Genomic DNA, 23,064 nt, shown 5'->3' with positions numbered 1-23,064 from the left:
TACAGCAGGAAAGTCAGAGCTCTTCAGCGTGAGATTTACTTTTTATGTTCATTTACATTAATTTGTTTGATCACCTCTCATGAAAGTAAGAACACGCAAGTATTTTTTTAATCTGTCAAAAATTTTGGTTAAAACAAAAAAATTATTTTGTTATTTTTTAGGCAAATAACAAAGCGAATTTACATTTTTATACCAAACTTTGAGCTTGCACACTGGATTTGTCTGCCCACTAAAACTCATTTTATCTGTCCAGGAATTCAAATGACTGTAATTATCTTCATCAAGAAATTATAATGTGCTTCACTATTTTTTCCAGCTTTTCAGTAAAACAGTAGGAAATTCACAACAACAACAATAATTATATTTTAGCATTAAAAGCATTTTGATTATAGAGTTGTTAACGCTGATGGATAAATCCTTAAGTGCTGTTAAAAAGCAGGTGTGGCTTACACCAGCGGTCCCCAACCTTTTTTGCTCCACAGACCAGTTCATGTCCGACAATATATTCATGGACCGGCATTTAAGGTGTTGCGGATAAATACAACAAAATAAAACCAGTACCGATACCAAAAAAAAAAGATTTATTCATTACATGGACACAGGGAAACCGAGTTAGTGATAAAAACGATAAAAAACTATAAAAACCCTGAATACCATACAGTTCACACCCGAGCCTCAACTCTCGCGGCCCGGTACCAAACGACTCATGGACCGGTACCAGCCTGTGGCCAGGGGTTCGGGGACCGCAGGCTTACATCTTACATTGTGGAGTGGTCTAATACATTTGTCACACACGGCATGTCTGAGGTTTCAATTAATAACACAACTACAACACTACTGCGTTTTGCAAGCTGCTAGTTAAAATATTCCTCTACTTACTGATAATTATTTAGAACAAAAAAATACACAGTATGTTTCTGCAAGCTGCATCGATTATGCACGTTCTTCTGTTCTCACCCTACAGGTCGCTGGGAACAGTTTGTGTTGCATTTATGTTAATTCACAACAATACAATTGTTACACATCCTATTTCAAATTTGTGATTGGTAAAAAGGTATGTTTGAACGATTGTCCTCATATGTCCTCTCAGTCTTTAACCTCTTTACGGTCTCTGTGCTGCTGAGTTTGAAAGAGATCTACACTGACGTGGAAAGCTTTAAAGCTGTTTGAATAGTCAGATTGTTCTTGCTCTTTTATGATTACAGTGGCTTTAAAATGAGATGTAAAAGCAGGCATACTTCAACTTTTATCCCGATGAAAGCTGTTGTCACGGCGAGTGAGGTGAGCCGTGTGGAGGCAATGAAGGAGGATCCAAACGCAGGCAGTCGTGAAGGTGTGAAGGTGGTTTATTGAGCATGAAAGTAAATACAAACGGCAAAGGGAGCTATGACTAACTAGACTGGGAACAAACTAACTACAGAACACGAACCTGAACATGAGCAGAAACACTTGGCGGTTGACAGCAGGGAAACACACAGATGACGCAGGGTGGAATACACAGACGGACCAGCAACTACAATGACGGCAGACATGACTTAAATACACAGAGAATCACAGGGGAATTACACACAGGTGGTGGACACAGCTGGGAATAATCAACAAGACGAGACAAAGGTAAAACTGAACACACTCACATGAGACGCAGACCATCACAATAAAACAGGAACAAGCAACCATCACACTAAGACACAAACTCGACATAGAGAGACAGGCAGAAAATGGCACATGGAGCTAGACAAATACTAAGCAGACACAACTGAAGAACAAATCCTAAACACCACAGAAACATGAAACTCAAATAATAAACATCATCATAATCAACACTACCAGAGAACAAGAAAACAACCCCTGATGCAAACTAAAACCAAAACATAATAAAACTCAAACTACTGGGTCCGACGGACCCAGAACCGTGACAGCTGTAAAGCTAAATATTACAGAAAAGTGCTTTAACAGCTGGAGCAGAAACGATGGCAGTGATGGAAGTGTTTCTCCTGTTTTGTGGTTACAAAGGGTTTGGACAGCTTAAGTGGCACACTTTCACAAACTTACATCCATTTTCAAAAGAGCCTTCACATTTGCAAGAACCAGCTCTCAGATGTCTTTCAGTAAGCACCACAGTAATGTTAGGGGCCAGACTGATGAGGATGATATTTCTGAAGAGAGGCCACTAAACTTTAAGGTTATTGTATCATAAATCAGCCAACGCCAGGAACTGTCAGCGAAATGTGTCACACTTGTCAGCTCTGCCACAGCACATAAAAACTCTGACAGCTGCCCTGCTGTTGTGGGACATTTGAGATCAAAGCACAGCCCAATCCACCTGAAAGACACACTTCACCTGAGAAAGAGTTGATATTCACACGTCAGCCTCCGGTGTTAAAGCTTAACTGAAGTTGGAGGGCTGGTACTGTACCGTTTATCTTTTAGAACTCATTAAATATACATTTGGAGTTTGAATGCCCCAGATAACTCCAGCTATGAACTTATTAGTCAGTTTAACAAAGTTGCAGTGGAACATTGGACTTTTGATCCCTCTGCATGAAAGTTAGGAAAGTATTTTAATAACATTTTTAATGAAGACCACACAGACGTTTTTTGGTATGTTAACAAAGGCTCAAATTATTGTTTGAACATTAAAGTGCCAGATATTTTTCTACAGAGTTCTTGGAGAATAATCAGAGCTGGAAGACAAGCAAATATCGGAAAGGAACATGTTGATATTATTCAGTGTCCTACAAATGTGCCAAGAGACTCGTGTTTCAAGCATGGTTTAATAAATATGATGCTGAGCTTTCAACTTCTGGGAAATCAACAAATATTTAACGGTGACCTCACTCTGCATCATTAAGTGCAAAGATGAAACCACCCAAGTATTTCTGCATTAGTTATAAATGTTCCCTCCCTTGATTTATGCTTCGACAGAGGCGTTATTTATGACAGGCTTTTAGTCATAGTAAGGCAATACAAGTAAAAGGCAATTTCATGGTTTCTTTCAGTTTGAAGGTGGTCGTTCCCACTCACCCTCCTTTAATGTAATCTAAGAAGGTGAACTCCGACTCCACTGAGAAGGAAAGCAGGGTCACCTGAAATTAAAGACAAGGATAGACACTTGATTAAATGCAGAGGTATTGATGTTTTCCCCTTAATCCAAAATAAACTCCACATCATGTCTTAGTTGAGCACTTTATGCTCTCTCTGGTAAAAGATGTGAGCCGGCCGCTTTCTGATGAAAGACTCATTTGCATTGCCGGAGGAGACGTTTGAAGAGAAAATGAGATAAATTTGTACGCATTACGTGTTCACAGCCACGCTGCTAGGTAAGCTCTGTGGAAATCACAAATGTCACAAATGGCTGCTGGTGGTGGCTACTCAACACATGTCTTTAAGGTTCTGTCAGCCTTCTTTTGTCCCGCTCATATACATATTTATTGTAAAATTTCTCTTTTAACATAATTACCTAAAGTACCATATACTCAGGCCATGCCCACACTAATACGTTTTTGTTTTAAAATGCATCTTTTTCTCTCCGTTTTGGCCTCCCGTCCACACTGAGACGGCGTTTTCGGTCAAGGAAAACACCGCGTTTTGAAAACGGATACATTTGAAAACGGCGTTTTCGCGTCGCAGTGTGGACAGCGAACCCGGAGCCTTTTTGAAAACGATGATGTATTTTAGTCATGTGTCGCAGTCATGTGACCAGTTAAACTAAGATTATGGAGGGCATTACACAGCAGTTGTTTTGTTTGCTCTCAATTTTGACAGCCCTATTTAAGATTTATATCAGTCTGTACATCCTACAGATAGCTTTTCTTCAAATTCTTTATCTCAATCGCTTTTGCAACTTTGTACTTTTGTGTTACTCGCAGCAAGAACTCCACCTCATTGTTAGTCCATTTAAAAAACTCTGTGCTTGTCCTTGACATTTTGTCACAACGTCAAAGAGCCAGAAAGTAAATAAACAGCAGGAACGTAGCGTTTTCGATCATTTCAGTGTGGGTGAACAACTGGTCAGAGACGCTTGAAAACAACGTTTTTAGACAAAAACGCCGTTTTCAAATTACCCGGTGTATTAGTGTAGACGTAGCCTCAATCGTGCGTCATGTTTAATTAACAGGTCTGTGGACAATTAAAGAGAACATGTACAGTGCTTCATGCTGTTGTCCAGATATAGAAAGCACACCTTCCAAAGTCTTCCACAACACTTGCATGAAAATTAAAGAGGGAATCATTAACAGAAGAAAAGTAGGTGTGAAACAGAAAAGCGGCAGTCTGTCAGCCCTGATTAGTGTTGAAACTGTACTCACTGTTCCAGAGTTGACATATTTCTTTTTCTTCATTTTCTTTTTGGTGTTAATCACCTACAAAGAAACAAGGAAAGGAAAAGGAAATCCAAAATCCAGTCCATCGTGTGCTGAGCATAGAAATACTTTATATGAAAAGTATTTATACATTTATTACTGCCACTAGCTTACCAGAGTCAGTAACACAAAATGCCTTTAAACCAGAACCGATTCTGGGCTGTGCTTATTAGCTGCAAACATTTTATGTAAACTGTAAAGCGGCCTCTTTCATACCAAACCTTTACATTCACCAAAAAAATACAAAATACATCTGGCCCATCACTGGGCCAGATGTATTTTTACACACTCTAAAGCAATGTTTCCTTTTACACACATACACACCCTTTGGTTTGATGATATAATTCCACCCTAATTGGAGGCAACAAATGTAATGAAGGCATGCGTGTGGGTGGCACACAGAGACCGCGTGCCATCACACAGATGTATGCAGCGTGGAGGCAGGATGGAACAGTGAGTGTGTCTATATGACTGATGGAGGAGAACCAGTGAGGTGAGAAAGGGCGCGTGTTTATGAAATAATAGATGGGTATTATAAGAAAGCGACGCTCCTGCAAGGGAAGATTAGAAAAACTAGAAATGGATGCACGTCAGTGACATTACTGGAGACTGGAAATTCAAACATGAATCTCGGGTTGCAATGACTCGATGGGGTGAGACGGGCTCAAGGTGCGAGGTGTACATTTGCTTTACTGGTATTCTAACGGCTCCAAAACAAGACGGAATTGTCAATCTGAAGACCAAAGACGTCTCAGCTCATTACCTCAATTCTCTATGGCTGCTAGGCATGGAAGTGACAGCCCCTAATTTAACGTGGAGGGATGGCAATTTGTCTGACACACTGAACAATCTGCTGATGCAAAAACTAAAGGGCCTTTCAGTCTCCCCGGGAGGCAGAGAGGAATCAACAGTAGCGTATAATGGAGCTGACATCTAAAAGACAGGTATTCATCCTTTGCTGAAGGCCACCGAATCACAGAGGCGTAAAGGTATTGACATGTCTTCTTTGCTAAGATATTAGCTTTCAACTGCCCCCCTCAAAAAATAGTTGTGGTTCATTAAAGATGGTCGCCTAAATATTTATTTTTAGATTCTAATCTTGAATATTAGCATAAAGGCATTGCCTCTTAGATTAATGCAATGCATTCTATTCTGCCCAAAATAAAGTGGGATTTTTATGTAAACATGGGATACACCTATGTCATTTTGGCAAAAGCAGATCCCCAGAATGAGATATTTAAATGAGATGTGTTTGTAATTTGCATACAGAGCCAAATTGTATGCTATTAAGAGAAGAGACATGGTAAGCTGTCCCCTGAGAAGCACTGAGAAATAGCTCTGATCATTCTAAATCCCTGGATTGTTCCCCTATTAATCCTGTTTCGTGCTGCTGCTAATAGCTGTATTTTTATGTGTGTCAGCATCCAGGTGATTATAGCAGCAAAATAAATCTTGGGTTTAAAAGAACATCAGCAGAAGAAACCATTAATTTGATGTATTACTGAAAGGAGGAGGTGGGCAGACATGCTCAAATACTGTTTTATAAGAAAAAAGTATGGAATAACTTTTTCAGTGTGTCTTCATTATGGATTTTTGCGTTGCAGGAGTGGAGACTATCAAATGAAATGGAGGGTTTTTTTTAATGTAATAGAAAACAATGCAATGATGTCAAAGACAGCAATGTCAGTCCTGTCAAAAATGGGATCCAGGATCCCACATGTAGAGGGTTTCTAGACTTCAGAAGCCTCTAGACACGCACGTGAATGGTGAGAATGCTGGAATTACCTCATACACATTGAACTGGCTCTGCCCTCGAGCTAGCTCTCGGTAGCTGGTGGTAAAATCCCCAATGAAATCGTGGCTGGGATAAGAAATAAAGGGGGAGAAGCATCAGTAACTAGAAGCATTTCTATTAGAAATAACAGGGGAGAGAGTTGGGATAAGCTGGAACTTCGTGACAGGAAATTATAACATTCTCAAGTAAAGTTTGAACCTTGAGTTCTTGGCCTTTTGAGATTATTGTAGAGCAAGTTAGAGTGAGTTACATATAATTAAATATGGTCTTAAACAGTAACTGTACATTAAAGATTTCTCAGATTCTGACTAGTCATGTAATTTCTTGGTTAATATACTCACCTTCCATCCCTATCCCAGTCATACACCTCCACTTTGATTGTTCTGGGGAAACCAAACAGAACATACACACAAACACGACCCATAATAATGTTAGCTGTGATTAAAAACTTTTTTGGACAAGATGTGGATTCAATATTTAGCAAACGATACTTAAGCTGTGTACACACTGGAAGCAATTTGCAGTGATGTGTCAGCTGGTCACAACAGAAAGTGAATTTGGCAACTTTATAACCGCTGTTGATGTGAAATGGGCTTCCTGTTGAGCGACTGAAGCGACCATCAACAGGAGTGAAAAATATCACTGACTGACATTTGTCCAGGTGATAAATATGCTAGAGGATAACCTGGACAACCTGAGCCTGGAATGTCTACAAGCGACCGGCTTTCAGCTTCAAAGCAAGCAAGTCGCTTAACTGTGCACGCAGCTTTAGGGAAAAGGTTTTTAGAAATGGAAAGACTACAGGCGAGCGTGAGGGTGCTTCTTTATGTTCAATGCAATAAAACAAGGTAGTAAGTAGAGATTTGCTTTTGCTTTGCTTCTTCACTTTGGTGAACATTGTTTTGACGTTTAGACAGTTGTTATAGAGCTCCTAGGTAACCTGTAATTTCCATCAAACCAACCCCAGACCTTGAGAAGAAAGCCTGCTCATATGATGACTGATTGTGTGAGGTTAAAGGTTTGTGTCAAAGTGCGAAGAAGTGACCGTTTGAAGGAGTGGGAAGAGTCTCGCTCCTTCGTTGTTACACATGGATAGTTGGTCAGGACCTCTTAGAATCACGCTGAAATGTAAGGGGTACTCTTGAGTAGTGAGGTGTGTGAAAGAGGAATAAACTAAGCAAAACCACAATCCCTTCCACAGACCTAATTAAGTTATTTTCAGTCTGCCTAAACAAGCAGTGAGTGAAAGTGGAAAACAGCAAGCTCCCAAAAGGGATGTTAATTATGACCTTGCTGCTAATAAACCTGTTCATGCAGTGGCATGAACAGGTTTATTAGCAGTTTCTAAGTGGTGTCTTATGGTTTCTTAGTGCCTTCTTATAGTACAAAAAACTTAAATTAATATTTAAAGTGGTTGTAAAAAGAAAGTTTTTCATATTAAGACAAAATAAAAACATTATCTAGTCCTTACCAGGTCCTAAAAGATGGTAAATACAACCAAAGATGAACAAGAACACAACACATATCACACTGCGCAATTATTTAACAAAAACTAAGCCAAAATGCAGAAGCATTGAAGTCTACCCATGATTCAATGACAGTGTTGAAGAAGTCTATTGGTTTGTTCCGATATAACACAGATATGACAACACTCCTAAACAAGTCGTACTTGTTCACACTTTTTCTACTTCTACAGTCACTCACTTAAACATTTAACATGCTAACTGAGGCCTGCAGACTGCAGAGGTGTAGCTCTGGAGTTTTTTGTAATTCTGAACATCGTACAGTCTGACCTTGGGGTGAAATTTCTGGTACGTCCACTCCTGGCAAAATTGGTGCCTGGGAAGATTGAATGTTTTCCACTTGTGAATAGTGTTTCTCACTGTAGAATGATAGACTTCAAATTGTTTGGAAATGGCCTTCTAACAGTTCCCAGATTGATGTGCAGCAACAATTACCGCTCTAAGATCATTGCTGACACACTCGAATGCCCCAGACCTGCAAACTGAACAAACCTCTGCTTTTACAGAGGTGCTCGCACCCTGATGATCAGTTAATCACATGCATTTGATTATCAGGCTGCTATTCGCCCTCTGAATTCCTATGGAAGCAGTTATGGGGTACTTATGCTGCTTCTGCATTTTGTTTTTTGTTAAATAAATAATCAGACAGTGTAACACGCAATGTTTTATTTTTCATCAGAGGTCACATTTACCCAATTTTAAGACTTGCTGAGGATCAGAATGTTTTTTTAATGTCCTGATAGGTCAAACTTTTCAAATGAGAACCAAGCCAAAGAAATATTATGTGTGTACCACTGTGATGCTGGTGGCTTCCTCACTAAATGGCAGATTTTTGACGTCCTTCAATGTGAATGCAGTGGATTGTTTTGTCAGTTGGTTGTTACAACTACAGAATCCAAACAGCATCTTTACAACAATTCTGCAATGTCTTAAAAGTGGATTTTTAAAACAGATATTAATGGAAAAGTTATTTCTGAGGACAAAAGAGATTAAAATAAATACACTGCAGTGCATATGTGAAGCTTCTGTTCTGTGTAAAAAAATAAACCCAAGTCTCCGCTAACAGTTTTATCAAAGGTTATTTTTAAGGACACGAACAACAGCTACACTTTACCAGGAGAAAATATTTTGACACCGTGCTCAGGGAGCCCCGAAATCAGTTAAAACAGACGTCACTCGGGTCTCTAACAGGGATACTCGCTAACATTAGAACAAGGCTGAGCTGCTGGCTGCATGTTGCAAGAGAAAACGTCAACTCGTTTAAAGAGCTCCCTTCAAAAAATTGCCATTTGCAAACTGATGACATTTTACACAAATGCAGCAGAAACAATGTCCCAGCAGAGAAGCGAAAACTTTTCTCGGCTCTTTCATTTCGGAGTCACATTGATCTAACCCCCATACCTCCCCTCCCTCCCCGACTTCGAGTTACACAAGTACTGACACCATCCAGATCCAAAGAAAATATAAGCAACCAGTAGATCATAGATTTCCTTCTTGTCACTGCATAACTGAAAGATGCCAGATATGAGCCCAGCCACCTTCCCAGCCACATGGCCCCTGTCGCTCTGTGGTGACAGTTTGTTCTTTTGAGGTAATCTTCAAAATGTGCTTGTCATCTTCGATGGTAGGAACATGGTGCTTCTCCTCGAGGGAGGGAAATAGAAATAATGGGCAGAGGAAAAAAACTATGTAATCCTCTCACCAGTCTATATACAGGAGCAAATTGAGTAAGTGCTTAAGTGTATGTCATGCTACTCCAATAAAGGACCACATCAGACCTGCTTCTAGGTCTGATGTGCAGATACCTGCTTCTAACATTTGACACAACTTTAATTTAAATCTCTGTAATCTTACAGCCGTATCAAAGCACACGGGCGGCCCGGATCCTCGAGTGGCTCAATTGAACCTTGAGAACAATATACACTCCAAAACTAATCTGCCAGTGATATCTTTGGCTACTATTCTGAGGCATCTTTAATGAACACGACTCATTTTCAGTAATGGGGGCCTATATAATTGAGTGACAAAAAGGGAGACCGCGTTTGATACCGAACAATTCCTCAGCTCCAATTATACAGATCTGTCTGATCTTTTGCCAGGAATAAAAATAGATGATGTTGGAGACACCCAGGCTAGGATGTTAATGAGGAAGAAATGACTCTTTTGGTGTTTGAAATTATTTATTAGTGTTTAAATATATACCTTAGGTACCGCCTACACTGATGAAATACACTAGAAAGGTGAGATTTTCCTACACAACCAATTATGGAGCTGAATATAGAACAACTTGGAAGTGTCTTCCACTTGTCTTATTTCTCTTCACACTCCCGCATTTTCTTCTCCTTGACTGGAACAATGCCTTTGACACGCTGGATTCCTGCTTTTCCTTCTCCGGTTCGATTTACCTTTGCTGCCTGTTAAATGTCTTCCTTTTCTCATTCATTTCTCCCCCCTCTCCATCTCATCTGCTTCCTTTCCTTCACTTTCACTCGCCTGTTGTTTGCCAATATGTCGTCTTGTTGCTTAAATTTGTTCAAGGATCAGATGCTTGCTGTCACCGGGGATTCAACTGGATTCTGCTGCCACCGGAAGGATGGCCTGCCTAATCACTGTGCCATCCTGACACTCGCTGGCAAAGTTGAAAGGTGTTTTTTTTTGTTAATCCTTGACTTTCTTGTTTGCAGGGTACTTTAGAAGACTGCCAGCTGATCTGACTAAAATATTTTTGGCCAGTAGTTCCTGGATTGATCTGGGATTTCCATTTGCTGTTTCCTAACAATAACAAGCAGCACTTTCTGTATGACAGCTGAGGTGCAGTAGTGCGTGTATGCAGTAATACACCATGTACCCCACTCTGCACAGGGGGATTTAGTTTATACTTGCTTCAAAACAACCACAGATATGTATCAGTGCGTATCTTGCAGGGTAAAGCTGCAGTCAATTACATTAAAGTCTTTTATGCAGTCTGTGGTGCTTCCTGCACAAGGATTTTTGTTCTCTGACTTCAGCCTTCAAAGCGGTGACCATCACCAGGTAGCATTACAAAGTAGTCTGGGTAAAACTGCATCGAGTCTGGGGAAAAGCTGAAAAATGTGAATGTAAAAGGTCACGGTTAAGCCCAAACCTGATTTAGAATGGAGTGGACACGAAGAAACGCGGCGACAGCGATTGGTTATCTCTGATTGGTAAATATTACTCTTACTGAATATTACTTATCGTAAAACATAACAATCGAGAATATTAGTTATGACTCAAAAACTCATAAAACGGGGTTCCAGTGATGCCAAACAGCTGGAGTTTCTGTGGTGGCAAAAATGCCTCACTGATACTCTGAATTTAGAAATAGTACAAAAAAACTATAAAAATTATCTTTTTTTTTTTTTGAGCTATTCAACTCCAAAAGTTCTGGTTAAGTTTTGAAATCTGTTATGAAGTCTACCTCTTTATAAGCATACCCTCTCAGCGGCCGCTCCATCTGGGCTATTGTAGGCTGAGTACACACCTGGCAGCTCCTTGTTATCACCTGCTACGAGGTATTCAACAGCCCGCTATTGTGAGCGATCCAGCTGGCTATATAAGAGAAACTCAACAAATCAAATATTTTGTCACGTCGCTAAAAAGTTCAGCTTTTATGCTCACGCCTCCTTCTGCCACTTGTTCTCCGTCTTGCTTTTATAACGAGGCAGTGTGGCTTTTAATTGTATTTGAGGGGAGAGAGAGAGGTTGCATGTGAACCAAAGCATGCTGAGTAATTTAAACTCACAGATGGACGTGTCTTGCGGTGACAGAACCCCTTCGTCATATCTTTTCAGTTTGTCCACTGATGGGGTGTTAAATGGGCGCGGTCATCCATTAGCTGTGCTCCCCAAATGGGAGACTGACAACATCAGCCTTTTGAAACTATTTCAACAGAAGTAGTAGAATACATTAAAGCCCTCGGACACTCCTTTGGCAGCACGTGGATGTTTTTAGATGCAACACCACACTGGCTGAAAAAAAAAGTGTCCTATGACTGGAGGGGAAGTCAGCCAAAATAACATACGGCTGTCACTGAAATATTTACAGTCAGCTCCCATTGGAAGTTTAGGTTTTAACAAAGACACTGAAAATGAAACAGAAATGCCATTTTTTCATCACCTGATTTGAGAGTTTGAATCACTGGAATTTCATAGATTCATGCCTAAAGTGCGCATCACTACAATATAAACTATTTTAGGGACAAGGCGTAGCCTGGGAAGCTCAACATGGTCTCACATTTAAAACCTATTAAAATAAATGGCAAGCTGAATAGAGTGGAGAGACCATGTGCAGCACTATTTTTTATTTGGCTTCCAGTGGCTGTTTGTCTTGTTTGGAGGAGAAAATCTTGCAGGAAGTGGGACGGATGCTTTACTTTTACAGCGGAGACACTGTGTCTTGCTAGTCTTATTCATTTAGAGATGTCACTTTGGAGAGTCTTGTTAAACTTCAGCTTCTCCTTTTGTCAACTGGTGCAACGACTGGGATGAATGTGTGCCAACTAATACAGGAAAGCAAATCAGCAGTCGGTCATCCACTGACTCATGGAGGCAAGGTGTAGAGATACCTCGATGTCTTCGTCAACATGAGATGGGCTCAGAATGAGACACATTAGAGTATGAGATGCACATAACAAACAGCTGGAACTACAGACGCTGTCTCTACACCCTGATACACTCACGCCAGAATAGGGAAAGTCTTCTGCACTCGCTCCAGATGTGGAAGGTTAGGATGACATTATATTGAAGGAAATGTTTGAAATACTAAGGCCTCAGGCTACGAGATAAGGCCTCTCTGGGAAAGGCATACAATGTAAGAATAAGTAAGAAGACAACACATTTACTTCAGGTTATTGCTTTATCCATGTGTGTCATCTATCGTAAAAAAAAAAAAACCATTTATATTCTGCAAAAATATGCCTCCGTGTTGAAGTGTAAAAGTTGGTGTATTGGAAAAGAATTATTCAAACTGCAGTGGAAGAGACTTCAGAAATAAATCATCATAATGTGCCGTACACCAAACAGGTGGCTTAAATGTCCACCAGGTGTAGCTTTAACGTCACTGCAAAGACAAAGAAAGCACGAATGAAACAGAAATGTCATTAGCTAACAAGATATTCTCGGAAAACTGAGACTATGGTGTTAGCTAATGTTAGGCATCATACAGAAACAAAAGATTTTTTTATATTTAAACTATATATCCTGGGTAGAAAAATACTTTGTGATAGCTTAACAAGCTACATCATACAGCACATTTTTCCCCTTTCATCCAGCTGACAAACATGATAAAATAGGCTTTGCATTTAACACACAGTGTCTTCAAAAGTATTTACCCTCTTCCTGATTTTTTTGTTTTTTGCATATTTTTCACATTTCTATGTTTCCAGTTACAGATTTTAATATCAGACAACTATAACCTGAGTAAATACAAAACAACGTTTTTAAATAACGATTTCATTTATTAAGAGGGAAAAACCTCTCCATATACCCGACCCTGTAAGTAATAGCCCTGCCTGCTGAATCACGAATTAATTCCATTGTTTTTGAGAGCTGAGTTTAAGTTAACTAACCATACCCTGGCCTGATAACTGCCAGACTTTTTAAATCAAGAAATCACTTAAATAAAACGCGTCTGACAAAGTGAAGCAGATTAAAAGATCTCAACGTGTAATGCACCATGCCAAAAACTAAAGAAACAGCTGAGAAATAAAGTCTGGAAAGAGTTACTGATGGAACCATGAAATCTGCTCTCTACCAGAAAATCCTGAAGGACAATGTCCAACCATCAGTTCACCCCCTGAAGATCAAGCACACCCAATTTTTGCAGCAGGACAATGATCCAAAACGCACCAACAAGTCCACCTTTGAATGGCTCAGAACAAACAAAAGGAAGGTTTTGGAGTGGCCTAGTCAAAATCCAGACAGAAATCCAATTGAGATACTTTGGCATGACCTAAACGGGCCATTCATGCTCAAAAATGTGGCTAAATTAAAGAGTGATCTGAAAGACTTGCCAACTATTTCAAATGCCTGTGGATAGCTTTGTTCCCTTAATACTTGAAATCATTATATAATCAGCTGCATTTTATATTTACTCAGGTTATCTTTTTTTTGATGATGATCTGAAACAGGTAAGTGTGACAAATATCTAAAAAACTAAGAAATTCAGAAGAGAGCAAATATTTTTTCATGGCATTAAATACCAGCCATTTCTGAGGGCTCAGTCCACAGATTATGTCTATATATTTATTCTAGAGTAGTGTTGCATGATTTACAGTTCCAAATAATCCTTATTTATATCCGATGGGCGTCGGTGCATTCCCACAGCTCCTTCATTGTCTGAATCGAGTTGTTTTCAGCTCCTCTCCCTTTAAGCCAACTTGTTCTAATTGGCTGCAACTGCAAACTGCAAGATTCAAAACTCAATTTTAAAGCCAAATGTTTGATACTTGTACAGTTTTAAATAGGTCTGGACAGTATTAGATGTGTTTGTTGTATCTGGCTCTTTGCATCACATTAACACTTCAAATATTTGGAAGGTTTCCTTCACTTGATGTCTGTAAGCAGTAATTGCATACTGGTTCAAAGTGACTGACAGCCTAAAGAGCTGTGTTTGCTGAATGACATCCTCGGCGATAATGTACCATGACAGAGGTTGTAAAGATTATTTATTAAAGGATCTTGCAAACTATGTAATTAAAAATACTGACAGGCCTCCCCATTGCCCTCTCACAGGAACATGAAAACCGAAAAAAGAGAAAAAAAAACACTGACACACAAAGTTGATTTCTCGCCCACTCTCAAATATATAACCTGTTTATAGCACTGTCTTGGTGATATTTCAAGACACACAGAATCTCCTGCTGTTTCAGCTTTTGGCTTGTCACATTTCATTATACTGTGTGGGCATGTGTGTATATGTGTTCATGCTTTCATAGCACAGGAACATTTAAGGAAGTGCCTTTGATGTCCAGCTCAGTCCCTTGTGTATGATTGGCTCTGACAGGGTAGCGAGCACTTCTCGGACTTCTGTGTGATTGGCTGGCTGACACAGTTTTGCCTGAAATTTATCGAAACGCATCTTGAGGCAATCCCACACATCCATAAAATCCGCGTCATCAGTAGCTATGTCCCTTTTTCTTTAGGATTCATCTCAGTTTTCTAAGCGCACACCAGGTTCTCAGCATTTTCAGTAATTACTTTCACTGCACACAAAAAAGGATACGACAGACACCTTTGAGAGAGATAGCTGAGAAAAGAGAGAGAGAGAGAGAGAGAGAGAGGCAGGAAAAAGATGCATAAAAAAAACATCCCCCCCCCCCCCCCCCCCCCCCCCGCCCCCCCCACAAAAGTGATCTGTCACAACTTTTTTCGTCTATCCTCACAGCTCCTTCATGATTTACTTTGTTTTCTTCTCAGAACTGTCTTCTAAATTAGAAACAGGCAGATACCCCATGAGGACAGGGAATTCATTACTTTTCTGACACAACATATCTGCATTAATTATGTGCCAGGAGGGAAGAGCAACCCATCGTTATTTTAGATATTTGGCAAATAATGTAATCCAGTGTAAAAACAAAGAAAGAGGAAGAAGCCTGAATCATGACAGTGTATTTAAAATGCTTCTAAATTCGTTAACCATCATATTAGTCACGTGGATGCTCTTTCATTTTTTTTCCCATCGACTCACAATTTGTTAAGCCTTGTGTTGTCTGAATAATGAGCATTCTGCTTTCACCCCACACGTATGTGGTTTACAGTGCTAACGGTAGCTTGGTCACTCTTAAAACAATGGCTGCTTGAATTAAGACATTGACAGCTGAGGACAGTCTCACATCTAACCCGTAACTACTATACTCAGAGACCAGTTAGCAAACACAAAAACTCCTTGCAATTGCTTTGGTCATTAGCATATTGCTGTGGTTTGCATGAACAATAGCGACTAGTCTGCAAATACTAGCAAACTACTTAAGTTTTACTCCTTGTGGTTTCACTGCAAGCTTTAGTGAAACTTGAAAAAGTGCAATTTAAACCTTCGTTCATATTCAAGGTGCAAGTTTCACTGTGAAAGCGAATAGTCTCCATTTCTGGTTTGCATCGCACATTTCACAGTTTCACTAAAGCTTGGCAAGTAGTTTGCTAGTGTTTGCTGACTATTCAGCATTTTCCTTACAGACTACGGGTGACGATTGCAACCATGTAGTGACCAAAGCAATTGTAAGGAGCTCTTAGCAACTTATTTGACAATAGCAACTAGCAGTAACCTCTAGCAAGCACAACAGGTCAAGGATTATACACTCTTCCCTAGCAACTGGCAGTTACCAGAGTCAATGACTGGTCTCTAGGCCTGTATGAATGGGGCTTTAGCAATTAATTTTACAGTGATTGTCAGCAACTTTCAGCAACCACTCACAGCCAGTCAGCAATTGGTTGCTAACTTGGCTGATACCTTCAAGGGCAGCATTTTTAACTGTTTAATTTTATAAGAGAAAAGCTTGTTCGAAGAGAATTGTAAATTTATTGCTACATCACCATCTCTCATTTCAACATTACCGACTGTTCATGGTGTGTGTATTATATTTATTATCAGGTAGAAAGAGAAGGTCAACAGATGCAACAGTGTGGGGAAAACAGCAGATATGCAGATAAGAAAGTGTAAATTGTTGTACCTGTCATAATCTCCATTGCAGAGTGCTCGTACTGGGATGGTAAAAGGCTGCCACACTGGATTTAATGTGTTCTTCACCACCTCTGTTTTGTGGCAGATAGTAAACCTAGAGAAGGAGAACAAATGTTATCAAATATATTCAAGAAAACAGTGAAATAAAATTTGTCCTTTGTTGCTTACACAAGCCAGAGAGAAATACAAAACTATGCAGGGAAGAAGCAGGTAATGTAGGAGATGGGCAAAACAATAAAGAAAATCTTGCAGTCTTAAATAGGGCTAGGCCAGTCTCACATATTTTAGACCATAACAAATAATTTTATATTTTGTCTAGCTTTTTAATTCCCTATCTTTGACCGCAGGTGAGACTATGATATGCTAATGGATTCCTTTGATATCTAAAATTTTTGCAGTCAAAAAAAACCTCCTAAAACGCAACAACGTATCAGTTTTAATCCTGCCTTTTTACCCAAAGGCCTGGATTACTCATGCACTACTAATTGCCTCAAGCCTTTCAGACCCCTGTGACTCATTTAACCATGAGCCTCTAACTTTTACCTCCTCTGGCCACCAACATGTAGCATGCCTATGGGGATTGGTTTCCCAAGCTGTTAACATAAAGAGAAAAATGCATGAAAAAAAACTCCAACTAGACTAACACAACACTTGGTAAAGCATCTGTTGGCAGATAGCGCTGACTCCGTGACAATTGCAAAGCCCTCTGGGAGGCTAAACAGCACTCTGGGAAAGCGTGAGGAGATAGGAGAGTCTTGTGCATCCCTACGTGAATTGCCTCAGAAACTGTTTTTCCTATTGGTTTAAAAGGCAGGTGCAGATGCAGTGTTTTTCTTTATCTGTTCATTTTATGCTTCTTACATTAATTGCCTCTTTTTCCAATTTGCTCTCCTGGAGTGTTTTATGTAAGGCATAGTCCTGGGAGTTGTGGTTGTGGTGTGAACTGGATAGATGCCTCTGTACACAGCTTTCTGGGGTGTACGCACCTCATGAACCACTCCAGCTCCTCTCTAATAATCATATTTAGCTGTTTTTGTCTGTACTGTTCCACTAAATGTTGTGCATTTCAATCATGGACTTAACATGGCAAATGCAGCACCTTTGAATTAGACCACCGCACCAAGACTGGAGCTCCATGGATTATGTCTCAGGAGCCTTCCTCAAACGCTTCCCAATGCAAGACAAAATCACAAGCAGCACTCACGTTCCATCCTCGTTGCTTCTGTAGAAAACCATGAAAGGGTCCGACTTGCCAAAGAAGTCCTTTTTGTCCAGCTTGTTGGCACAAAACTGCATGGTGCCACTATCCTGTAGGGATGCATGGGAATGTTCATCGTTAGTTCTTTGTGATTTTATTCATGGTGGCCTATTTCTGATCTTGCTTCCTACTTCTCCACTTTTATCTTCACAGCTTGCAGGAGGGCAACAGATGGATGCAGCTGTTTGTGCATCACACAATAGGATACTGAATACTGAATGATGAAAAAGCATCTTTTCATTTCACGTTTTCTGACATACTGTAGTTTGTGTAGTTGTGTATATTTTTTACAGTGACAGTCAGACATCTGGACTGCCAGTGTTATTGTCCTTTCTGTGCTTTTTTGTTGTTGTTGTTGTTGTTGTTTTTTAAACATTACTAAAGACATCAAAACTGTGCGTCTGATAGCAGCTTTGCAGATTCTTGGCTTTCCCTCAACCAGCTTCTTGAGGTCGTTTCCTGGAGCTTTCCCGACAGTCTTAAAGGAATTCACACTTAATGGTGAGGACTTGTTGGCTAAATAAAATGTCAACAGTGTCACCAGGAAAGACCATCACACCTCCTTTTGCACTGGGAATCGCACATGCCGATACCATCTGTTCACACAGCAGTTAAAATATGACCTTCAACATCTGCTTCCTCTTTTTCCAAATCCAAAGTGCCACTGTTGAGTCTGATGTGAGGGTATGACTGCAGGAAAAAACTGGCACATCAGCTTACAGGTTGAATTTCAAACCACTGATTGAAATAGTTTTCAAATTAAAAGTTCACATACAATCTTCCCTGATAAATGCAGATTTTTCTGTATCTACTTTTAGGAAAATCTGACATTTTTGTCTGACATTCATGGAAATATAGAAAATCTCACAAATTAAAAAAAAAATGCATTTTGCATCTATGTATTCATTACTGACATATAGTCACAGCTACTGGGGTTTTCAATGTATATTCAATTTAAATTTAAATCTTTCAATCGATTCCATTTGCAGACTCATAAATAATGTTGTGAAATCATAACTTGTAATTGTAATTTTATTATGCTGTCTGAAAAGTTATTTCTTGTAAATTGAGTGCTTAAATAAAGATTAAATAAAATAAAATAAAAAAAAATTAACAATATTCAGCTTTTGCGTTAGTTTTATGTGGGCCCTGTGATGGACTGGCTGTCTGGGTCCGGTGTGCACTCCACCTGCGGGATACACCAGAACTCTCTGAACCCTGAAATGGACAAGTGATTAAGAAAATGACTGGCTGGGCAGCTGAGTGCATGGATGGACAGACGGATGGAGACTTTGGTAGATTTTCAAATGTGAAATTTAATGGCTTTGGACTTTTTCATACTGACATTTCACATAGACATAAGACACCATCTAATTGCTGAAGATCAGCAAAAATTAGCTTCAGTGGGAGTCTAAAAGAGTTAGGACTCACTGTCTGTCCACTACATTCTCACACATACATGCGCTCATGCATGTCAGAATTCTCGACACTGCTGCTGAAAAGACAAAAAGCTTATTTCTTGAGGTATAGTATAATATTTTGGCAAAATACTTTCCATTTATTTATACGAGGAATGGATTTAGACATATGACTATCTAATGCTTTAGTCTGCGTAGTGTAAATGTCACCTGCTTATATGGTCTCGCTCTGTCAAGCTCTGGCACTCGGCCCAGAGTCCACTCCAGCTTTATCTATAAACACGACCTAATGATCCACTACGCGCACGTGTGTGTGCGCGTGCAGATATTGTAATCAATGTACCGTATCCATCTAGTAGCAGTCTTGCTAAAATTAGTGTCATCTGCTTACCAAGTCTAATTCTAGCATGAGTAATAGTCATCAAGTTAACGTCTTCTGATACCTGTCACAGCATCTGGAATGTGTCAGGTTCATTTCGGCCTCAGAGGAACACCAGACAGAAAGTATGCTTTGAGCTTGGGGCTTTGGTTTGTCTAATATGTTCTGAGAAAGGTTGGATGCACTTACAGGGACCTTTTATGCTTTTCCATCAGAATTTCATATTAAATTGAAACATGTTAAAAGGAATTCCTGTGAGCCAAGAGTTCAGGCTTTCGATTTGAACCTTTCTTGTTTACACGGCCACATAAAGTCAGACTTTGACTTATAAGATCACACGGATAACTTCCAATAATATGAACAGAGCAAGTGCTGTTAAAAACAGTTTTATTGGAACTTAATGAAAACATTTACGCTGAAACGTATTGTTATTGTTGGCAGTTAACCAGTTAATGGAATTCTTATGCTTACACCCTAGCATATCTCTAAGAGAGATTACCTGTGAGGGTGGGTGACCTACGGCTATTGTGGATAAACAAAGATAAACAAAGACCACAAAAAAAACATTATACACCACAAATAAATCAGAGGCCAGCAGCAGATGCTGTGAGATTAATTCTAACTGCAAAACAGCTCGTATTCTTCATCTGTAGTACTCCCACTTTCTCTAACAAATGGGCCTGATTTTGCATTTTCTCCCACTGCTGTTTATCATGAAATGTAGTGCTTTTTAAAGCTCCAAATATAAATCACTGGTCCGCTTTTTAGCATTGTAGTACTACTTGTTTACTGCGGCCGGTCCGTGTTCTGGGCTCTCCCTGTGTGCGGAGATGGGGACTGACAGAGATGGGGCCTGACTGATCTCTGGCACATGAGCTGTAGCTAATCTCTGAAACACAGTGGGTTCATTACAGTACATTTAGATGCTATAACAGTATATTGCTGTTGTTGTCAGAGCCTCGGGCCTTCCACTGGGCAGCCATGGCGCCACTAATGATAGCTTAATAGCTTTTTAATGTTGCAGCTTGCACCTCATGTTTGGTCATGTGCCGAGTGGCAAATCAGCAAAAGAATGTGTGTGAGATTGTAGATGTGACAGGCCGGGTTTGGGGCTTGAGTGAGGGCTTGAGTGTCTTTATACACAAATGCATTTTAATTCCAGTTTGCATGTTGCTACAGTGTCCTCTCACTATTTTTATCAGACACGGGCAGGCACACTGCAGCGCACTCAAGAAAACATCACATCCAATCCAGCAGCCAGTGAGGAACTTTATCTGTATTCTGCCCTCAGCCTGACGGACACACGCACACTACATGACTGGCGTTTGACACAGACCTCCTACATTGAGCTTACTCGCTCACTCACTTTCAATCTCTTAAAAAAACAGTCTTTTAATCCTGAGGGAGAGTGCTGATACCCACACTGCTTACTGATTGATGCACAAGCATATGTATGAGTATGAATGTGAGAAGTAGAATTTCTCTTTCGCTGTAGCAACAGATTTTATTTCATCTCTGGCTCTTTCTTTCATCCCATCCCTGGATACTCGATGAATATTTTCCATTTCAACAAGTGCCTGACTTCAACAAGTTTCTTACTGCTCGTGAAACCGCTCGAGCTCTCGATTCATACTGCCCTCGGCTGAAGCATACTTGCATTTTTAAACCTCTGAAGGCGCATACTGCAGCAAAAGTGTGTCCGTGCACCTTATAAAAAATTATTAATAAACTGGCCATAGGCTACAGGACCACAGACAGAAATTTAGATCAGTTCCAGGGCACTAGGTAAGCCTGAATGGTCACACTAAATTAATTCAATCAATAATTTTTAACAACAGTCCATTTTCTGCTTTACAACACTTTCCCAACCCACTAACTGCAAGCATGTGTGTGCCCATGCATACTGCATAAAGATAATCAAAAAATACACAAATCCTTGGGCACCTCTGCACCACTTCAGCTGCTGCAGCTACTTTAAATCACTTCCTTTAATTCCTGCTCTGGATTCTTCAAGTTAAGATGCATAATAGATCTAATCCATTGTATCAAAACAGCAACCCTTTGATTTGCCCTTTTCGTGACCAGCAAGCTACTGGTCATGCTCCGCTCCTGATGTGCTACCTCTGGGTTTTGTGCAGACTCTTTCACTGCTGTTTGCTTTCTGGATTTTTTTCCAGACACCAGATTCTCATCAGTAGCAAAAATATTTACATGAATCACTTTCAGGCAGAACTTGATGTTTGTTCTCTGCACAGTTTTGAGGTCCTCCAGGGTTTGTCCTAAAAGTAGCAGGAAAGGTGTAGGCAGTGTAGATGTCCACATGGAGACAACTTTGAAGGAGATTTTGGCCTAAATGTTTGGCTGCTATCGCCTGTGAGGAAGATAGCATTCAAAACTTGTCCCCTGCTTCCTTCAAAGATTTTTAATCTGTGTCCAGTAAAATGAAATGCATAAAAAATAAAGACTGAAATAGTAAATATAAACCCTCAACAGAGTTTGAGGAATTTGTAAGTTAAGTTTCAATAACAGATGCAAGGGTGTACTAAATCAAAGATATTCTCCTGATAAAGGTTGTTAAACTGCTCCCAGAAATCCAGTTAAAACTGCAGTCTGGGATTTGCGTGGTTTATTTTACACATCTGCTACAGAGTATCGACAGCAAGCTTTCAAGCAGTTTAGCAGTTGTTTGGTCCTGAAGGCGTTTTAGGGATCCAGCTGCAACCTGACAATTTGTGTTCATCTAACCCTCAGTAAAGTCCTCTAAATATAGCTGAAGTTGCCTCACAACCAATACCGACCTTGTCATGTTGCCCACAGCTTCTTTAGACCATCTAAAAATGCTGTAATAAAACATTTAACAATAAATAGACAGCAGATCATATTTTTTTACTGTTCTATTAATATAAATGTTAATGTAAAGTAATAGCAATGCGTGTGTATGAGTGTGTGTATGTGTGTGGGTGGTTGGGTGTGTAGCAGTGTTGCTGCTACTTTGAGTCAGCAAGTAAAGACACACCAAATCTGCGAGGAGTTGACAGGCACATAAAAGCATTTATGATGACAGCATGTAGAGGATATTAAATATGCATCTGCTTCTGCCTCATTAACACTCTGAGCCACAAACATGCACACTTTTGCACTCCTGCTTTGTGATCAACAGCCCTTTGCTAATATGGAGAGAATGGCAGTATCAATATTTAGCTAGAGGGACAAAGACTAGGTAGAGACACATTCACACCCTCAGGGGGGAATAAGGACTGTTTGTGTCAGAGCAGAAACAGTTACTGACACATGAATTATGAAAAAAAGAAGACAAATAGGCAAATGTATACTATAAACTAATTTATTAGAAACACATAGGCCTGAATTAGTGTTAGGCAGTGTGTTGTTGGGGTTTAATGCAGAAAAAAAAAGAAAAAGGGGCAATCAGCGAATTCATTAAATTCCCAATTGATGAGTCTGAGAGGAAATAGTGAGTCAAAGGTGGGCTTAGTGGGCTAGTATGTTGTCCTTCTGTGTTCAGTGATGTATGAGAGCACAGATTTATGATCATTACATGATCATATTGATTGTCCAGTCATTATAAACTGTGACAGTTATTACACAAACCCACTTAACCCACTTCCTAAGTTT

At 39.8% G+C, this 23,064-nt stretch overlaps 1 protein-coding gene across 3 annotated transcripts in view; it reads right to left on the bottom strand.

Annotated features, from left to right (window-relative positions):
* cpne5b (copine Vb) overlaps positions 1 to 23,064 on the bottom strand; it is a 138,381-nt gene that overhangs the window by 13,849 nt on the left and 101,468 nt on the right. For all 3 annotated transcript variants that reach the window (XM_086291939.1, XM_086291940.1, XM_086291941.1), the window contains 6 exons: positions 17,581 to 17,684; positions 16,366 to 16,470; positions 6,498 to 6,539; positions 6,147 to 6,222; positions 4,308 to 4,361; positions 3,025 to 3,086 (listed from right to left, as the gene is read on the bottom strand). In XM_086291939.1, the coding sequence (XP_086148065.1) occupies positions 3,025 to 3,086; positions 4,308 to 4,361; positions 6,147 to 6,222; positions 6,498 to 6,539; positions 16,366 to 16,470; positions 17,581 to 17,684 (443 nt within the window). The remainder of the gene's footprint in view (positions 1 to 3,024; positions 3,087 to 4,307; positions 4,362 to 6,146; positions 6,223 to 6,497; positions 6,540 to 16,365; positions 16,471 to 17,580; positions 17,685 to 23,064) is intronic.

This window comes from Aulonocara sp. 'chitande type north' Nkhata Bay, linkage group LG5 (genome assembly GCF_057382095.1).
Source record: "Aulonocara sp. 'chitande type north' Nkhata Bay isolate Kocher_YH1m ecotype deep benthic linkage group LG5, A_spYH_male_GT1.1, whole genome shotgun sequence".
Classification (NCBI taxonomy): Eukaryota; Metazoa; Chordata; class Actinopteri; order Cichliformes; family Cichlidae; genus Aulonocara; species Aulonocara sp. 'chitande type north' Nkhata Bay.
Note: the sequence above shows the minus strand (reverse complement) of the source record. Positions and strands in the feature narration are given on the sequence as shown.